The following is a 20,000-nucleotide window of genomic DNA, read 5'->3' on the forward strand; positions in this document are numbered from 1 at the left end:
TAAAATATTAAAGTGATTGGAAGAATTTGGAATTATTTCACTAAGACAGATAAAAGAGAATATATATATATATATATATATATATATATATATATATATATATATATATATATATATATATATATATATATATATATAACGTACTTTGTCTACCCAACTCATACACTCGTGATATTTCAGTCTAGATAAGTTGTTAAAGATACGAACCAGCTGAAGGAGTTGTTGTTGTAGTACTTGCATCTGCATTGTTGAACAATGTTAAAAATATAAATATATAAATAAATATATATATATATTATATATATATATATATATATATATATATATATATATATATATATATATATATATATATATATATATATATATATATATATACATATAAATAAATAAATAAAACGTTCTTTGTCTACCCAACTTATACAGTCGTGATATTTCAGTCTAGATTCTATATAAGTTGTTAGATAACTAAAAATACGAACCCGTTGTAGTAAGCGCTGGAGTAGTGCTTGCTGTTGTAGTGCTTGATCCTACATTGTTGAATAATGTTACATAATTTATATATATATATATATATATATATATATATATATAAAACGTCCTTTTTCTACCCAACTTATACAGTCGTGATATTTCAGTCTAGATTCTATATAAGTTGTTAGATAACTAAGAATACGAACCAGTTGTAGTAGGCGCTGGAGTAGTGCTTGCTGTTGTAGTGCTTGATCCTACATTGTTGAATAATGTTACATAATTTATATATATATATATATATATATATATATATATATATATATATATATATATATATATATATATATATATATATATAACGTCCTTTTTCTACCCAACTTATACAGTCGTGATATTTCAATCTAGATTCTATATAAGTTGTTAGATAACTAAGAATACGAACCCGTTGTAGTAGGCGCTGGAGTAGTGCTTGCTGTTGTAGTGCTTGATCCTACATTGTTGAATAATGTTACATAATTTATATATATATATATATATATATATATATATATATATATATATATATATATATATATATATATATATATATATATATATATATATATATATATATATATATATAAAACGTCCTTTTTCTACCCAACTTATACAGTCGTGATATTTCAGTCTAGATTCTATATAAGTTGTTAGATAACTAAGAATACGAACCAGTTGTAGTAGGCGCTGGAGTAGTGCTTGCTGTTGTAGTGCTTGATCCTACATTGTTGAATAATGTTACATAGTTTATATATATTTGGTGTTGTAGGCCTTGATCCTACATTTTTGAATAATGATGTATGAAAATGTCAATATTATCTCAACGTTAAGACACGGAATTTTATTTCTGTTCCTTACCAATCAAATATGTAATCTTAAATGACACGAACATCTTTTTAGCTATACAAATATATTTGTTGATCTTACAGTAAATAAACCGGGAGTGATCTCCCCTAAACTTTCTCGAATATTCGTATATAACTTGGAATATAGACATGATTTTTAATTACTTAAACTTTTAAAAATAGAATAGAATCTCATAGAAAAAAGAATTGCGCACCAAGCGAACGCCAAAACAAAATAGCGTAAATTAGTACTTCCGGTCAACGGAAATTACTCACAATTTGACAAAAGGTAGAGAATTAGATTTTTTACTTACATATGAAATGACATTTATCTATCTGAAATAGTACTCAAGTTATAGGCTTTTAAAAAATTCAAAGTAGAAAAAGAAGCACTTTCGGTTATCGGAAATCGCTCAAAAGTTGATCAGGATCTAGGATTTTGATAAAATACTTATATATGAAATTTCATCAACCTAGCTGTAAGGGTACAAAAGTTATCGTGTTTACACACAGACAGACACACACACACACAGACACACAGACATACGGACAAGATTGCAAAATTATGTTTTTTCGTATCAGTGAGGTGTAAAACGTCGAGAATTATAAAAATCTCGATTTTTTTGCACGATTACAAGACTTTCTCTATACTTCGTATATACGAGAAAGTAAAAACGCAACCAACACAATGGAATAAACTATACAATCCCGCACGTAACATTAATTGAAAGAAATATCAAATATTTCATTTCAACATGATTTCTAAAATTTAAACTGTTTTTGAATTCTTAGGATTTAATAAAGGATATATATATATATATATATATATATATATATATATATATATATATATATATATATATATATTGCCAAATGTGATAGTGGCAACAGTTTTCTTATTTTGGCCTACTTTTCAAATGAAATTTTCGTCGAACATGCTATAGTCCCTTGCGGAATACGAGAAATGTATTTTTACATCTGTGGCCCTAGGTTGATTTTAATCCGTTGGTCGTTTTAAGTACGTAGTTAACAGTTTTGGCATATAAAACACCAAGTTATATTTACCAATTTGTAAGTTTTATTGTATACCATCATGCGACATAAGAATTCGAATTTATATATAATGTGTGCATTTTAATTTTAGGAAATTTGATTCAAAATACAAGTTTTAGAAAAGTTATTATTTGGGTTGAATGCAATGTTTGGAATAAAATCTAAAACATATTTTATACGAAAAGTTTTATCTTTAAGTTCTAAAATTTTTTAAAAATATTTAAATAAAAACAAAAGAAGTAGTTGTAGTATATGTAATGTAACCTTTGAATATGAAATTTCAGAAGTATTACTAATATAAGTAGTAAAATACTACTAATATTTTAAATAAGCTTTACATTCATATTGTACATTTAAAAATGTAATTATTATAATTTTTACCTGTTGTTGTTTCTGGAGAAGGATTTGTGTTACCTAGGGCTAAACAAGATTTGACAATTAAAACTCAGCAGTGTATTAATTTGGTCTTAAAATCCTACGGGAAATGCTGCGCTATGCTGAATGATTAAGATTAATATTATCGAAGCTAAATTTAAAAAAAAAACCCTTCTTATTTCATGTTTGTAAAAAAGAACAATACCTGTGTCTAGTCGGTTCAAATAAAACACAAAGGACGTCTTTAGTAATGCCTACATATTACAAGGAGGTACTAGAGAGGTTACTATTACTCCCTACATGTCACAATAAAGCTAAGCTTTACTCAATATATGTCTCAGGGGAGGTCACTATTACTCCCAACAGATCACAAGGGAGATCACTATTACTTCCAACATACCACAAGGGAGATCACTATTACTTCCAACATTTCACAAGGGAGATCACTAATACTCTCTACAGGTCACAAGGATGATTACTATTACTCTCTACATGGACCAAGGGAGATAATATTTCTCCCAAATATCACCAGGGAGATCACCAATGGATCAAGGGCGATCACTTTTGTCACAACACACTGTGCGCACATTTCCAACGAGGAACGACAGGACATGACGCCATGCTTACCACAAAATCTGTTCTTCAAGTCATCCCCCAGCTTTGTTAGGTTATTGAACCCATCGCTTGTGTTGCATGCTTTTTCCGTTGAATAACACTGCGTGTATTGCTCGGCTTTCCTAAAATGAATTAAAATGTGCGCAACATATGTATACAATGTTTTAGTTTAGCTTGGGGAAGACTGGTCTAATGTTGACGCGAACTCGTTTTTAGTACATTTATTTTCAAATAATTGCACTTCTATTATGTTTAAAAGTTTGACAGGTAGGCCTATAAGAAATGTAAAGTAGCTTCATATTATTTTATCAAGAAGTATTTGTATTTCAATTAATAATTAAAAATAGAACACACGCCATCCACCCTCAAATTTTTCGCTTTTGAAAATGGTTTTTATGAATTTTCTCGTTTTCCCCACAAATCAAGTGTTAACATATAATGTTAACACAAAACATGATATATTACAACACCTGTTGTGTATTAAAATTATGTATGCGTTTGTCTGCGGATATCTACACATGCATGAGTGTATCCATGTGTAAGATATAAAAAAAGTCGAACCTGCAGATTTCCTCCATTCCACTAGCTTTCTCTAGGGCATCTCTTTCAACTTGACAATTATATTTGCCAAAGCATTTTCCAAACAATTTACTACTAACACCAGCAACGAATTCAGCATCTTAATAAGTAAATAAGATGTCTCTCATGAACACATATGTATATATATATATATATATATATATATATATATATAAAATTAAGGCGTTACATAAATAGACCCTACTTAAGTAATTATTATAAGACAATGCGATGCAAGTAAAAATCACAGCATGTGTTTATGTTTACTTTTATGGTTCTAGAATCTACAGTGATGACGTAATGACGGAGGGAAGAACTGACACACTACCACAATCCTTATATATATATATATATATAATATAATATGTGTTATGTATGCATGTCTATATTCATGTACAAAATAGACTACATAAAAACGTTCTATGTATAATTACCATTGTTAGAGCCAGAGAGAGCATCTGAAAAACACATTTTTGTTTTACGATTGTGAAAAACACACATATTTATTTTATGATTGTGAAAAACACACATATTTGTTTGTTTTATGATTGTGAAAAACACACATATTTGTTTTATGATTGTGAAAAACACACATATACCTATTTGTTTTATGATTTTGAAAACACATATATTATTTTTATTATTTTAGTGTTATAGTATAAAAAATAGCAAATTTGTCCATATGTTTAATATATTTTTTTGAGATTCAAATGATTATATTTATTTTGGGTTCTATATATTTATATTTCAGTAGAGAGCGAATGTTTACCTGCTGCCAAGATAAAACAGCCGACGAAAACTGTAGACAACAGGAGCATAACATTATTTGTTACAACTATTATGATTAGTTTGTTAATTTCACTGAGTTAAATATATAATGATGATATTAATAGCAATTTATTAATTATAAAACAAGTTAAATAAAAATATATAAAAAAATATATAAAAATATAATATATATGTATATATATATATATATATATATATATATATATATATATATATATATATATATATATATATATATATATATATATATATATATATTTCGGAGCAATGGGCAAAGCATACTTTAAAAAGATAAAGCTTAACATAAGTTGTACTCTATGACAAAAACCCAGTGATGGTAATTTTAGCATTATAATCAGCCTGTTTGTTAATTTGACTTTAACTAGAAACAAACAATATATTTAAACTTGGAAAAATATTAATTGTATGAACTTGTGCAATATAGTTCTAGACCCGCATGACTGAATACCTCAAGCTTTGTAAGGATAATCGTATTAAAATGTAAAACTTCTTACCAAGATACAAGCACTGCATGATGGTATTTTTGAGTTGCTGTAACATTTTTAAAGAAGTATAAATTTTAATATGCTTAGTAATAACAGTATAGTTTGAAATAGAATAGAAATCAAAAACATATTTCTGTACGCTACATTAACTTGTTGTAATGTTATATAGGCTGCTAGATAAAGTATGAAAAGAAATCACATTACAGATGCATAAATTAAACTAATATAACATAGTCTTTTGTATGTCAGGCACCGTAATGTGCAAATTACAATGTGTCTAATGCTCGTTAATTGTGAGACGATGTGGTCCTAAAGCTCGAGTGTTTGACTTCTATCCCGATAGTCTCGAGTTCGGATCCCGGGTTCGATTAGTACACCACGTTCTGATAGGTATCTGATATCTGACTCACATTAAGGGAAAGGGCGGCTAGGTATAATGCTGACCTCACCATACCTTCGTATGACTAGGTCGCGTATGGAACAGTGTTTCTTCCAGACTTTTTTCTCCGGGGGCACATGAAATTTTCCGGGGGGGGGGGGGGCGGACTAACATTTTCGAGGAGGGGGGGGGGGCGGACACTGTTAAAAGTTTATATTTTCTATATAAATTCCATTTCGTTCGGGGGCGGGAGGCTTTCATCTGGGGGGGGGGGGGGGGGGAGGGGGGGAATGGGCTGAGCGCCCCCCCCCTTTTATTACAAAAAGGTGAATGTCTTTTTATGTTCCTCTGAGGATTGTTGTGGTTTCTAGTTAAGTAGTCCGCTATTCTGGCGCTGATATGATTAGGATTTTAAAATGGACGATGGTCCGAAATTAGATGTTTTGTTCCGTTGAGTTCTGTTTCTGTTTTGTATGTCTCGAGTGTTATGTTTAGTCGTGTTTTGTCCCGTTGAGTTTTTTTGTTTAGTCGTGTTTTGTGTATTCTGTAGTTTATCATCTTTTTTATTTTGATTGGTTCAATGTAATAAATTTAATTAATTGTTAAAAGCTTTTTGTTTTTATTATTTAGACTAAGGTTAGGTCATTAACCAGTCTGGGTTTAGCCGGACTTGCACTGACCGGACAGTAGTTAGATAAGCCTAGGGAAGGGTAGAGTAGATTTTAGTTATCCCCCCCCCCCCCTAGCAGGGCTTACATTTACCACGCGTAAATTAGTTGTTTCTTAATAAACACAATACAAGAAGCCATCATTACTGCTTGTTTAACTTAAAATACAATCTTTATATATAAAACAAAACTGTCTTACACATGTAGTCTATGACTGAATTCATGCTTTTTAAAACTATTTTTATCCTCCCCCATTCATCATGCTTACACTTTGTCACTAAATTTCAATTCCAAGATTTTGGTTTTAGTTACTAAGAGCTATTGTGTGTGTGTGTGTGTGTGTGTGTGTGTGTTTGTGTGTGTTCGTGTGGTTGATGCAGGCCAAGCCAAGGAAAAAAATGAATTGCTTCCTAATACAAACAGGACAATCAAAGCAGAACGATCTTAAAGATAGTTTGAAATAAAAAAAAATCATAAAAAAAAAAATAATAAAGACTGCTACATACTGATTAAAGACCCGTATTAAAAATTTATTTTAAAGAGTTGATATTTTTAGAATAATTATTTTCTTTAAAACATTACCAGTTAACAAATAAATATGATTAATATTTACGAAAGTTAATTTAAAGTAATTTTGGAGCTTAATTACAATAGAATCACTACACTTGCGTATATATGTTGTAAGTAAACTTAAATAAATTGAATCAAAATGTGTACTTTATAATTATATGTAGTATCAGGAGACAAATTAAAACATATGTAACATGTCTATACGTTAGTCGTGTTTTAATATAATAGTCATAAAGTTTATAAATTTCAAATACGAACTCAAAACTGTAAACGCTATATTAGAAGACCAAAAAAAAAACTCCCTCGTTATAAAATAGCTATTATAATTATAGAAAGAAATATACAACAAATGAAAACAACTCACCTAATGTGAATCCTCTGTGTCAAGGGGAGCGCACCAAATACTGAAGTGTGGTCCTGGCTAAGAATGGAGGGCTATTTATAGGCTTTTGTTATCAAAGGATTGTCTCCCTGACAGCATTGAAAATTATTTGGACAATAAAATCGACTTTGTTCGTTGGAGTTGGACTATAAATTTGACATAAATAAATCATGATCGAAAATAAAATTTAACTACACGTATTTCAGCACCGTGGAAATTTATGTGTAAATGGAGGTAGACTAACAAAAAAAAAACACAGACTCACGTAGACATTCACGTCTAAGTAGGCACAACAGATGTAGATATAGAAATAGACATATACGTAGACATAGAGATACACAAAAATCACTTGATTTTAAAATTTCTTTTATTAGATATTAAGCCACATCATTGCGCCCTCATTTTATGTAAACTATAGTAAATTGTTTCTCTCTAATAAAGTTCATCCATCTTAGATAATATTAAATTTAATTTTTGGGGGTTTATTTTTTGTTTTGTTTTATTCGCAAACAAATAAGCCTATCTCTTAACAATATAGCTAGCTTTTCTTTATTAAAGGGAAACAACTGCGGAATTCGACTAATACATTTTTGGGAGTATTACTTCTCTTTTAAGAGCCACAGCTCAGTAATGTTTATGATTCTTATTCGGTTTATTAATAATGGCATATTAAAAAAGTACTTACTCCACTTCCAGTTTGGTCAGATGCTAATAACTTAATATAAACGGTTTTAATTACATTATATCCTAATTCAAGATATTCTAATGTTACCTAATAGACACAACAGTTACATGATTAAAGCCATAGGCAAAAGCAAATAGTGCATTTAAACTCAATTATTAATAGACCTAAAAAATTATATCATAATTTAACCGATTCTAATTTTACATAATAGACACATAATAGACACAACAGTTACATCGTTAAAGCCATAGGCAAAAGCTAATAATGTATTAAAAATCAATTATTAATAGACTTAAAAATGGCTTAGATCTGTTTGTCGCTTGTATTCTCGATTTAGATAATGATAATCGTGTTGGAACCAAATAAACCAACAAACAGTTGCCCTAGGCAAAAGCTAATAATAGATTGTAACACATTAAACATTGCAAGTGACAAAAATTAATATTATTGGACAGCCATCTTTATTTTAAAGCGAAACCCTGACCCATGACCTAAGTCGGCTCCCAAGAGCGGTCTGCTACCTTCCCGACACCTAACTCACTATTACTGAGAGTGATTAACGTACACTCAAGGCTGTCAAACACCACGCCCTAGGGTAGTGTAGGTAAACCCGTGCCCCGACAAATATGATCCAAGAAATTTGGCGCAGATATTGTTTACATTTAAATAACTCAGTTTTAGAAAACAAGATCACACGACTAAAATAAAGGATTGGTAAGGCATTGCTGAAACCTTCTTAGAATATTTCGTCAGACTTTCTATTAGCCCCACGGCAACGCGCTGGGACGTGCACGCTAGAAAAAATATATAATACTAGTAAAAAACGAAACTTTTCTATCCAATCTTACTCCGTGTAATGTTATAGTCTATAACATTTCAATAGACCAATATTATATACAATATTTAAGAACTCAAATATGAATATAGATAATAACACACTTAGTTTCATTTTACAGTAGGTTAGTATTTGTTTATTTGTTTTATAGCATAGCGCACTACCTTAGTGCATTGAGAATAGGAAGGTTATAGAAACATTCTAAAGTGTTTCGGCATTGCTCTGAACTTAGACCTCCAACTGTTCTAAAAATAAAAGCTAACATAAATAGAACTCAAAAAAAGGCAGTGAAATTGTTAGATTAAACAGTTTGTAAAATTAATTATATCGACCGTCGATACACTGCCATTCTCAAATCAACGCAAAATGACTGTGTAGTTATTTAATCATGATTTTCATGTTATAGTTTCTTTTCGTGCACGAATAAAGATATTATTCAAATAGTGTAATAGAATCAATCACATTTCCCTTCTTTTACATGCAGTTATGAGAAAAAAACAAGATCGGAAACAATTTTGCCTATTTAAGAAATCTGAAGTTTAATTACTGAATTCACATTACATACAAATAAATTACACAACATACAACTATACACATTTTAACGTTTTAAATTTTCTTTTTTTTATGGTTTTGTTAATTCTTTCTTAACCGATTGCAAAGCTTATTGCCGTCTTTCAATTACGTTGTCAATGATTTTGTTTTGCCCATTTGCTGGCAGGCACGTCTTATAAGTATAGAAAGAACTAGTAAATAACGAATAAAGAAAAATAGATACTACTTTGTTAAGAGATGAAAATCATAGGACGTATATATGTTTGAAATATGTTTCATATTTGTATAGTAAATCCTATCTAATTACATTTATGAGATCGTTCCTCCCTAACAGCAGCATTCACATTACTAAAACGAAACAGGAACTAAAACATATTTGTGGCGTTAGCATGGGGTGAAGTGAGGAACACTTGTAACTACCACACTAGAGCTATTTGCAAAAGTACGCTATTTTCAATAAACGTATTGGATTAAAAAATTTTAAGCTCATAAAATCACAATATTTATATAAAAGTTTTAAACAAAACCGTTTTGTTTTTTTTTCTCTCTCGCTTTCTCTCTTTTTTCTTTCTCTCTCTCTCATATATATATATATATATATATATATATATATATATGTATATATATATGTATATATAAACAAATCTTATACATAAACATACGTTACATATACACTAACACACACACACACACACACACTATATATATATATATATATATATATATATATATATATATATATATATATATATATATATATATATACTAATTGATAGGTTGAATTAATTTTTTTAAATATTTGATTCACTACATTGGTAATAATATTCAACATAATATTAATTGGATGATTCTATAGACAAACTGTTAATTAGTTCGACAACATATTTTTAAAAACAGCTTTAGAGATAAAACGTTTCAAGAGAGAGAGAGTTCACTGGCGCCTGTTTTTTTGGAAGTGGTTTGTTGTGTGCTGGAAGCTAAGTGGGAAATTGTGCGGGGAAAATTTCCAGAAAAACAACGCATCCCAATCTACGAAGCTCCGCCCACCTGTTATGTAACTGTGTGTGAAGTGGAATTTGTTTCCTGGAAAACTTTTGAGGGGAGTTACAATTTAACGAGATATTATCTTCTGAAAAGCTTTATGCTAGTTTTTTTTTGTGTAAATTTTGTTTATCTAAATGGCACTTGAACTTTAGTATGATAAATACTTACTGAATAGAAGTTAAATGTTTTTTTTGAAAATAAAATAATTTCAATGAAAATTTTTGTTCGGTCAGTCGAAAGTGACTTTTATTTTTCTAGAAAATTTCCGCCATCATTATCTCATGGGCGTAGATAAAGCTTACAAAAATATTCTAGGTCTGCTGGTCTGCAAGCGACGACTCAACTGCCTGCTAACAAATATTTGCAAATGAAAAGCGAATTCGACGATGTCTCAATGGGGCACACTCCACAAAGTTAACAAACAAACACTGCTGAACTTAAAATCTAAATGAAAGTTTAAAATAGACCTCTAAATCAGTAGTGTCACCAGGCGCTGCAGGTTTGTGTATGTGTGTGTGTGTGTGGGACGGGGGGGGGGGGGGGTTGAGGTGACACCATTTTGGGTATGACGCCGAATAAAAAACATCCCAAAAAGTCATGTCAAAGCAATGTTTCATCCAGTATCAATTTAAAAAAAAATAGAAGGGAAGAGGGGTGAGAACAAATTGAATGTGCTAAATTGTTGGTTGGAATCTCTCATAGAGACGGTACTGGCACCAATGTATCACTGCAACACATGCAACTTACTGTAACACTTTTTCAAGAAATGGGTAGCAAATAAATAATTGAGAAACAAAAAGTTTTACAACGTTTGGTGTAACCCACCAGGATCCGCCTAAGACTTTAAGTTTCCGTTTCAAACCTAATTTTGAAAATGTTGAACTCTGATCTCTGTTCTACTTATGAATTAGTGTATATAAGTTGAAAGATTCAGAGTATTTTAGCAGAATCCAGTGCAGTGGTTCTGAAATATTTGTCACCAAAATGGCATCTTTATTAGTGACAAGTGTATTAGCCATCTGCTTCATCCTTTGCTCGGGTGAGTAAAGTAAAACATTATCTTTTATCTACACTTATTGATATTGGTAGACACGACATTACATTACACATATATTTACAATAATTTTTAAATATTTTTTTTTCGTCTTAACTTCCTTTAAATGCCTAGTTTCTTTTTGTATGTGGAAAACACTGAAATATATTAAAGTATTATCATAACCTTTGTCATTTCTGTCTGTTTGTTGGTTTCTGGTACTGGCAAATGCTGTTACTTCTTCTTCTTGGTTCTTAATTATTAGTGTTGAAGGGGATCGAGATTTATCTGCCAGTGGGTTTGAGCTCGAGACTTTGTTCCAATTTATCAACCATGAGCTTTTTGCCGACTCGACCACGCCTCCAACACAATTAAGCGTTACGTGTCAACTGGTTATGCGCCATTGAGGCCATTGACTCCGATTTCAGCCTGCTTTTCTTTTTGGAATTGTCTCTCCCAGAAGAGTGGCTGTCCCCAGCTAACGAGCCTCATCTGCCCGAGGGTTCGAACTCGAGACTTTTCGGTTTAGCAACCATGAGCTTTACCGACTCGACCACGCCGACCCCTACGTTGTTACTAAATTTTGACAAAATTTGCTTTCTTTAATAACAGCATTGGTCGTTAAAATATGTAAGAGATCTCATGAGAAAACCAAATAGTTTATAAAAGAAAACACATTTCAGTTTTATTTCCAGACATTAAACGCTTGATTTTATAAAGGTTTTTATATTCGTTCTTTTTATGGTGGGTTGTGGCAATTCTAGTAACTCCATTTTAACCCACTTGTAGTGCATTGATTTCATTCCAACTTTCAAGAAACGTTTGTACGATGCAAGAATATCTAATTTTTTAAATTATTAAAAATTTATTTAAAATTTAATTAAACTAACTTAATTCAATAACACAATGTGAGATACTATGATTAAATACTAGCAATAGTCAATTTAATACTTTTATTGGCTTATTTGTGTTAACTGGCAAGAACTACACATAGTCTGAACATCCCCGGATGCTAGTTTATAGCATCCGTCTTTATCCTGTTTATGAGAAATATGAATGTACTTTGAAAAAAAACCTATGCTTTCTCATTGTTATCTGATGCTCAAAATGGGCAAAATTTTAAAAATAAACTTTAAAGTTAAGACGTTTTTTACAGTTAGGTAGTAAACTCCAATAAATATTTTATCACACATTTACAACAGCTAAACAAGAACAAAATTATATAAAAATAGTAATGCTATTTATAAATTTCAGCAAAACTCTAGTCATTAAATTTATTTTAATTCAAATTTTTATAGGCGTAAAAGTCGACATTAGGAGAGAATCATTTCACCGTGGTAAAAATGTATTTTGTGCACAACTCCAGTGTACAGAGAACATATCAGAGAACATAACAGAAGACACTCAGATGTCAGCTCTTGTCAACATGTCAGTCTATAGGACCAGTGAATCAGAAGGGAAGATTTTGGTGGCGTCTATCTTAGGAGCTGATTCAAGGGTTATAGACTACAAAGTGCCCGGAGTTTTAATTGATGGGAAAATGTCAAAACACGACGGTGAATTGATGTTGTATTTGTCAAATCCTCCATTATGCCACACAGCGATATTTAAGTGTGAGGTGTATTTTTCTAACATGACAGGAGAAGTTGGAGTAGAAGAAGAAAAAACAGAATCAACAACTACTAAGAAAAAGCGGAAGTCAGACCTGGTGATGAGTTTGAAAGCTAAAACTATAGACTACGTGAGAACTGTGGACACAATGGCCGACTTTTTGAAATCGTTTGAAGATCCAGAAAAACTAAAAGGTGCAGACATGTCAATGTCTTTACAAATGTCACATTCGGATGGAGATGAGTATATGAAGGATACAATTTTGTCAACTACAGACTTAACTGACAGTCACAAACAAATATTTTTTTCTAATGATATGGGGTCATTTAACACAAGATTCAATAATCTGACCACCGTTGTTAAAGAAAATTTGCAAGTTATGAATAACAGAATGAGTAGCATCGAAGACAGTGTTTTAAAATTCATTGCAATATCTGAAGGAAACGAAACATCACAGTTAGTAGGTTTATCAAACAAAACTGGACAAGATGCAATTTTAAACACCGTGGCAGCGGAATTTAAAGAGCAAATGCAACTTATGAATGACAGATTTAGAAATTTAGAGGACAAATTAAACCTAGCCATAAAAATATCAGAATCTAATCAAACATCAAATTTGGCACTGATTCCAAACACCGATCAAAAGATGAAAGACGTGATAATATCTTGCCCATTGGTTGGGACGAAAGAAATGGTAGCCATTTTTAATTTTATCTTCATAAATTTTAATTCACACAATACAAAATACTGAACCTTCGTAAAACAAATTCCGTTACTTTCAAAAATAAATTGTTCAGTAGTATCTAAAATCTACGCGCTTTATTTTATCCGTTTAGTTTTACATTTTGTTGTAATTATTATGTTGTTTACGCACATTTTATATGGTGAACCAACTCTATGAACAGTGTGTTTTCGCCAGAACTTTACACCTTTTCACAGTGCGAAGCACCCCCTGCAGAGGCAGAACTACCACGCCGCCAGACCCTGCAATGCGAGTGGGGGGGGGGGGGGGTTGGGGGGGCAGGCGGCTCAGAGGGCCCAAAATCCGACCAAACAAAGAAACTTAGTTTTTAAAAATATAAATGTTTTTCGTGCACATGAATAGTGGTTTTGTAAAAACAAAATACATCTACTATAGTAGTGCTTGTTCTACAGTAAATAACACAGTGTTGCGTAGTAAATAGTTTTTAAAGTCTAGATGATCTGTAGTGTGAAAGATAGGCAACCATTCTTCCATAACTTATTGCCCTCATTTAAATAGTCTAATACGGGTACCCATAAAGATCTTTTAAACAGTTTTGTACAAAGTAAATTAAAAAGCAACGGCTTCTCTTATTTATTATTCAAATAAAACCTACTAAAGAATGGAATAGCCATAAAAAGGAATTTTTCAAAATTCATAATTTAAACACAAAAATTCCTTAAAAAATCATGACACAAGAAACCATTACACAAATCAAGCGTACGTGTTTATATACTTTTGACCTTGCTTGCGTAATTTGTTTTCCCCATAACTTTCGGCAAACATGAAATGCATTGGAATATTTTTAAAGCACGATTATTTCAGGCACGAAATTAGTTGGAACATTTTATGTATTGTTAGTTGACTCACGACTGTTTTAAATATATATATATATATATATATATATATATATATATATATATATATATATATATATATATATATATATATATATATAAGGGGGCCCAACAACTGTTTTTGCGTGGGAGCCTTTTTTTCTAGTTCCCCGACTAACTCTCTGGCATGAATGTTTGTATATCGGGAGTTGGGTGAGATGTTGGAGTGAAGTTCGAACAAGGGGCAACATCTTAATTTTGGCTATGCAAGCGCTAACTCTAAACCCTACTCTGATTCGCTAGTTATATTATTTACCTAAGACTTGACTTCAATTCCTTCTATTGCATAATATTTTAACCTCGTTCTCTAATATTTTTTTTAGTGTAAAAGAAATTATAACACGAGCTTGCCTAACCGGTATTCCATTCTACTGAATGAAACGAAGTTGACTCTGTGTGATACAAAAACTGACTTAGGTGGATGGATCTTGATACAGGTTATAACGCTAACTATCTGATTATTTTAAAATAAATTTTGTTGAAATGTATTGTTTGCTTAACTGTATTAAACTTTATCTCCAGCGTCGTATTTCGGGTGATGTCGACTTTTCCAGAAAATGGAATGATTATAAAGATGGTTTTGGCTCAATTGCAGGAGATTTCTGGCTTGGCAATAAATGGATTTCTTGGCTTACGATGGAGGTATTTAAATTTAATACTAGTATTAATGGTGCACGTAAAAATTGCAAAAATAATTGAGATGTGGTAATTGTATTTCAAAGTTTATTATTAAATTTTCATTTTTTATGAAATAGTGTTAAAATATAGATTATATTTAAAAAAACCATTTTGAGCTTTAAATATATATATATATATATATATATATATATATATATATATATATATATATATATATATATATATATATATATATATATATATATATATATAATTTTTATATATATGAAGGAATATATTTATTTTTACAGGAGGTAAGTGGTACTACTTAATCTACGGTCAAACTGTATTGGTGTCGTCCCGGCGCCCCTAGGTAGAGTACATTATAGCCCCCGAATTTCTTAGTGGCAACCTGAGCACATTGGGCGTCCTGCACAGAGAGTCTTTTATACTACTTGATTCAACTGTTAAACTGCAATAGAGGCGGCTTCAGCTGTCTTGGGACCCTGAGCACCTCTGGCTCAGCTATGAGCAATATGTCGCTTACTCTCGTTTTAAAAAGCATCCTACTCTAGAACACACTGGAATATTACATTTTGATTAATAAACAACTAATTACTAAGCCTAATACTATACAATCAAAATAGAATATTTAAACCAAAGGAGGCTTAGTGTGTACCCACAATAACAAATTCTTGCGGTTTTGCGACTTAAGTACTTATGATAGGAAGTATGCACAACAAAACTGTTCGCCGCAGAACATAATATTGCAAAATTAAATACAACAAAAACAAAATCCAGACACGTAATTAATTTAGAACCTGATTGGTTCAGTAAAACTTTTTTTGGAAAGTTCCCCCCTTTCCCCATGGCGGAGGTAGCACGTGAAATTAAATTAAAATTTACAAATATAATATATTTTTGATATAATACAAAGTGGTATGGGCGACTTATATTTGATTTTAATGTAGGTGTAACCCTACTTTGTAGCGTAGTTTTGAAACTTGAAATTTGTAACTGTGAGTTAAATCGCGTGATAAAACAACAACTAAAATGCTTCTCTAATCCGTTGACATAACACCAAATGTCAAATATTGTCATTTATAATTTAATGATATTTCCACAGGGCTTTAATGAAATGAGAATCGACATGTCTTATAACGGTAGCAGCTACCACATTGTGTACAGACATTTTACGGTACAAAATGAAGTCGGTTTTTATAGGATGACGTATTCAACATCCAGTGGAAATATTGTGGACAACCTAAGTTACCATAATGGGATGAAGTTTGCTACAGTAGACCGGGACAACAACTATTGCGCTGCGTCATACACAGGGGGGTGGTGGTATGACCATTGTTACTCTGTTGTGTTGAATGGAATCTGGGGGAGTGTTAAGAAGGGTCTAGGCATACACTGGTTTAACATAACTGGTAACACAAACAGTCTTGACTTTGTTGAGATGAAAGTACGAAAACTACGAGAGTAGGGTTAGCTTTTAACATTGAAGCTAAAACATATTTTATTTTATGTCTATTTATGTCGACATTTCAGCGCCCATACCCAAAAGTAGTGCTACTTATATACACAACCAGACACAGCTGCACATCCGGTCTAGTAAATAACTAATTACATTTAAGTATTGCATTAACTTAATCTTTACTAGAATTAACTGCTTATAAAATGAATGGCAGGTACAAAATAATACACTACACACATTAAAATTTTTTTTATAAAATGTAAACAGTATAATCATAAGATACAGAAGGACAAGAGATTGGTGTATACCAAATTCCATCTGTCTACTCCACACGTCCAAGACAACTAGTCCAACTGTCGTCTGGTCTTGTCGTCATGTGTGACACAGTGACAGACGGGGGAAGGATGGACAATTTTCCAACGACGCGTCACGGGGACCGTAGACTTCTTCCGAAACTGGACCGAGTACAAAAACGGTTTTGGGGATTACGGAGTTGGAGACTTCTACATAGGCAATGAGAATATTTACTGCCTAACATTAACACATCGTTATGAGCTCATGATTGACATGACGTACAATGGAAAAGACTATCACGCGTTTTATTCCAATTTTACATTTTCTCCTGAAACCCAAGGTTATAAGCTGTCTGTGAGCGGGTATTCTGGTACCGCCGGTAACTCTCACAACAGAGTGAACAACAACCAAAAATTCTCCACGTTCGACAAAGACAACGACAAATACATCAATGGGAATTGTGCCGTCAGCTACAAGGCCGCGTGGTGGTACAACCAATGTCACTACACCAACCTCAACGGCCTATGGGGCTGCAACAGAAGTAGCGAGGGTTTAAACTGGTATGACGTCACGGGGATAAATGGCAGTGTCAGCAGGAGCGAGATGAAAATAAGACCAGTATCTCCCTAGCTGATTAGATGAAAATAAGACCAGTATCTCCATAGCTGATGAAAATAAGACCAGTAACTCCCTAGCTGATTAGATGAAAATAAGACCAGTATCTCCATGGCTGATGAAAATAAGACCAGTATCTCTCTAGCTGATGAAAATAAGACCAGTATCTCTCTAGCTGATGAAAATAAGACCAGTATCTCCCTAGCTGATGGAAATAAGACCAGTATCTCCCTAGCTGATTAGATGAAAATAAGACCAGTATCTCCATGGCTGATGAAAATAAGACCAGTATCTCCATGGCTGATGAAAATAAGACCAGTATCGCCCTAGCTGATTAGATGAAAATAAGACCAGTATCTCCCTAGCTGATGAAAATAAGACCAGTATCTCCCTAGCTGATGAAAATAAGACCAGTATCTCCCTAGCTGATGAAAATAAGATCAGTATTTCCCTAGCTGATGAAAATAAGACCAGTATCTCCCTAGCTGATGAAAATAAGACCAGTATCTCCCTAGCTGATGAAAATAAGACCAGTATCTCCATAGGTGATTCGTTTTTAATTAAAAACGTGTTACTATTTTCTGTAGACTAACTCACAGGTTTAAAGTGGCAGTGATTAAACCCAGTACATCGTTTTCTCTCCATTAACTAGTTCTATTATTTTACTTTTAAAAATTTGCATTAAGTTATTTTTTAAAATAGTTTAAATTGAATAAAGCACAATACTATAATCTAGTGTTTGTTCGTTCTTAATCTCAAGTCCGCTTTATAAATTGCTGTCAGCTAACCAGCCATCCAAGAATCCTGCCTATCAGCCTACCTGCCTCCCTGCCTGTCTTTCTGTGTTTCTACCTAATTTCAATGTGCCGAAGCAAAAAAAATACTAATTATAATTATCCATTGAATCTAAGTTTACAAAAATTAAATTTTAAAATATAAGATGATAAAACAAAATGGTTTAATTTTACTACACTAAATAAAACTATATGTTTGTTATCTTTTATTTTGTTTATTTAATTAATTATCTTAATTATCTTAATGATTGTTTCATTATTGTAGTCATTTCACAGTTAACCAAAGGGACACTACAAAATTATAATACTTTTCTTTGGCTTTAACAGAATACATTCCCTTTATTTTAATTTTTTTAAACTAATTTCTTTTTTGCTGTTCTAAAATTTAAAATTGACAAATACTACGGTCAGCGAAGTGATATTTTCTGATACCGATTATAATTTTTTTATTTTGCAAAAAATAATTATAAAATGATTAATGATACAATAAATTCGCATATAAAAATAAACATATTGATAATAACAAACAAAATGTGAGAAATAAACTCAGAAAATATCAATAAAGACGTTGTTAATATCTGGTTAGACTAAAAAGCTTCATAACAATTCGCATTTATTTATTTTAAAGTTTTTATTTTAAGCTCACAAAAATTGGAGTTTTACATTAAATAATTAGGCCAAGCTGTCAAGTAGAAGACGGAAGTGACCTCAAGTGCCCACACTTAATTAATCAACTTCTAGTTCTAATTAAGGAAAACTCAAGTAACAATGTCATTTCTCTTGGAACTCTAATTTTCTTAATTACGGGAAGTAGGTAAAGTATTCCTTTAGTGGTATCGCAGGAGATAAATACAAGGCATCGATACCGCTGCTGAAAATAGAAGCCAACGATACCAGTTGAAGTGTCCGCCACTTAGAAATAACGTATAACTGGTCAGACCAGTGAGAGCAAGTCACAGTGTGGTCGCTGGTGTTCACTGGATCCCTTTGTGCTTAATGGTAAGTAGATTTATATATATATATATATATATATATATATATATATATATATATATATATATATATATATATATATATATATATATATATATATATAAATATATCACAGTCGCTGGTGTTCACTGGATCCATTTGTACTATATTATATATCTATCTATACACACACCCATAATATATTAATATATATATATATACATTTTTTTCTTTATTAATGTTTTTGAACTTTTAAATCGTTTTTAAAAAGTTTTGTTGTGGTTTGCATTCTGTGTTTTTATTAAACCCAGCGAAACAAAATATTTCATTGTTATTCCCATTACCTGGAGATGTTGTAGAAAGTGAGACGATCTATTTTTGTGATGAAAAACAAGGGTCCTATTGTCTGTTACCCACCAGACACAACGTCAGCCGTAGGGAGAAAAAAATAATTGGAACTCACGCTCAAGATAAACGTTCTAAAGATATAGTGTTATCCTCATAAATTTTATATTCATTTCTGTCTGTTTACCTTGCAGCTCTAGGAAACTTAAATTT

At 31.6% G+C, this 20,000-nt stretch overlaps 3 protein-coding genes and 1 long non-coding RNA gene across 4 annotated transcripts in view; 2 read left to right on the forward strand and 2 right to left on the reverse strand.

The window, feature by feature from the left end:
- The window catches only part of LOC131929911 (uncharacterized), a 9,105-nt gene extending 8,376 nt beyond the window's left edge, over positions 1–729 (reverse strand). The window contains exons 1-3 of the long non-coding RNA XR_009384038.1: positions 681–729; positions 483–530; positions 208–240 (exon numbers count right to left, since the gene is read on the reverse strand). This is a non-coding gene — a long non-coding RNA (uncharacterized LOC131929911). The remainder of the gene's footprint in view (positions 1–207; positions 241–482; positions 531–680) is intronic.
- A 173-nt stretch (positions 730–902) lies between these two features.
- On the reverse strand, positions 903–7,299 carry LOC131929904 (uncharacterized). Its single transcript, XM_059286285.1, has 9 exons — positions 7,254–7,299; positions 5,282–5,318; positions 4,747–4,776; positions 4,412–4,435; positions 3,960–4,077; positions 3,411–3,520; positions 2,790–2,828; positions 1,183–1,230; positions 903–964 (listed from the first exon to the last, which is right to left on the reverse strand). The coding sequence occupies exons 2-9, from the start codon at positions 5,298–5,300 to the stop codon at positions 903–905; spliced, it is 450 nt and encodes a 149-aa protein (XP_059142268.1). The 5' UTR covers positions 5,301–5,318; positions 7,254–7,299.
- Positions 7,300–11,335: 4,036 nt separating this feature from the next.
- Positions 11,336–16,776, forward strand: LOC131929906 (angiopoietin-related protein 7). The gene is made up of 5 exons (XM_059286289.1): positions 11,336–11,426; positions 12,719–13,725; positions 14,993–15,106; positions 15,192–15,311; positions 16,414–16,776. The coding sequence occupies exons 1-5, from the start codon at positions 11,372–11,374 to the stop codon at positions 16,774–16,776; spliced, it is 1,659 nt and encodes a 552-aa protein (XP_059142272.1). The 5' UTR covers positions 11,336–11,371.
- Positions 16,777–17,334: 558 nt separating this feature from the next.
- Positions 17,335–17,691, forward strand: LOC131929907 (tenascin-R-like). Its single transcript, XM_059286290.1, has one exon. It carries the CDS (start codon positions 17,335–17,337, stop codon positions 17,689–17,691), a length of 357 nt encoding a protein of 118 aa, XP_059142273.1.
- Positions 17,692–20,000: the final 2,309 nt, after the last annotated feature.

This window comes from Physella acuta, unplaced genomic scaffold, assembly GCF_028476545.2.
Source record: "Physella acuta isolate Inbredline_101_S28 unplaced genomic scaffold, ASM2847654v3 ptg001691l, whole genome shotgun sequence".
Lineage (NCBI taxonomy): Eukaryota > Metazoa > Mollusca > Gastropoda > Physidae > Physella > Physella acuta.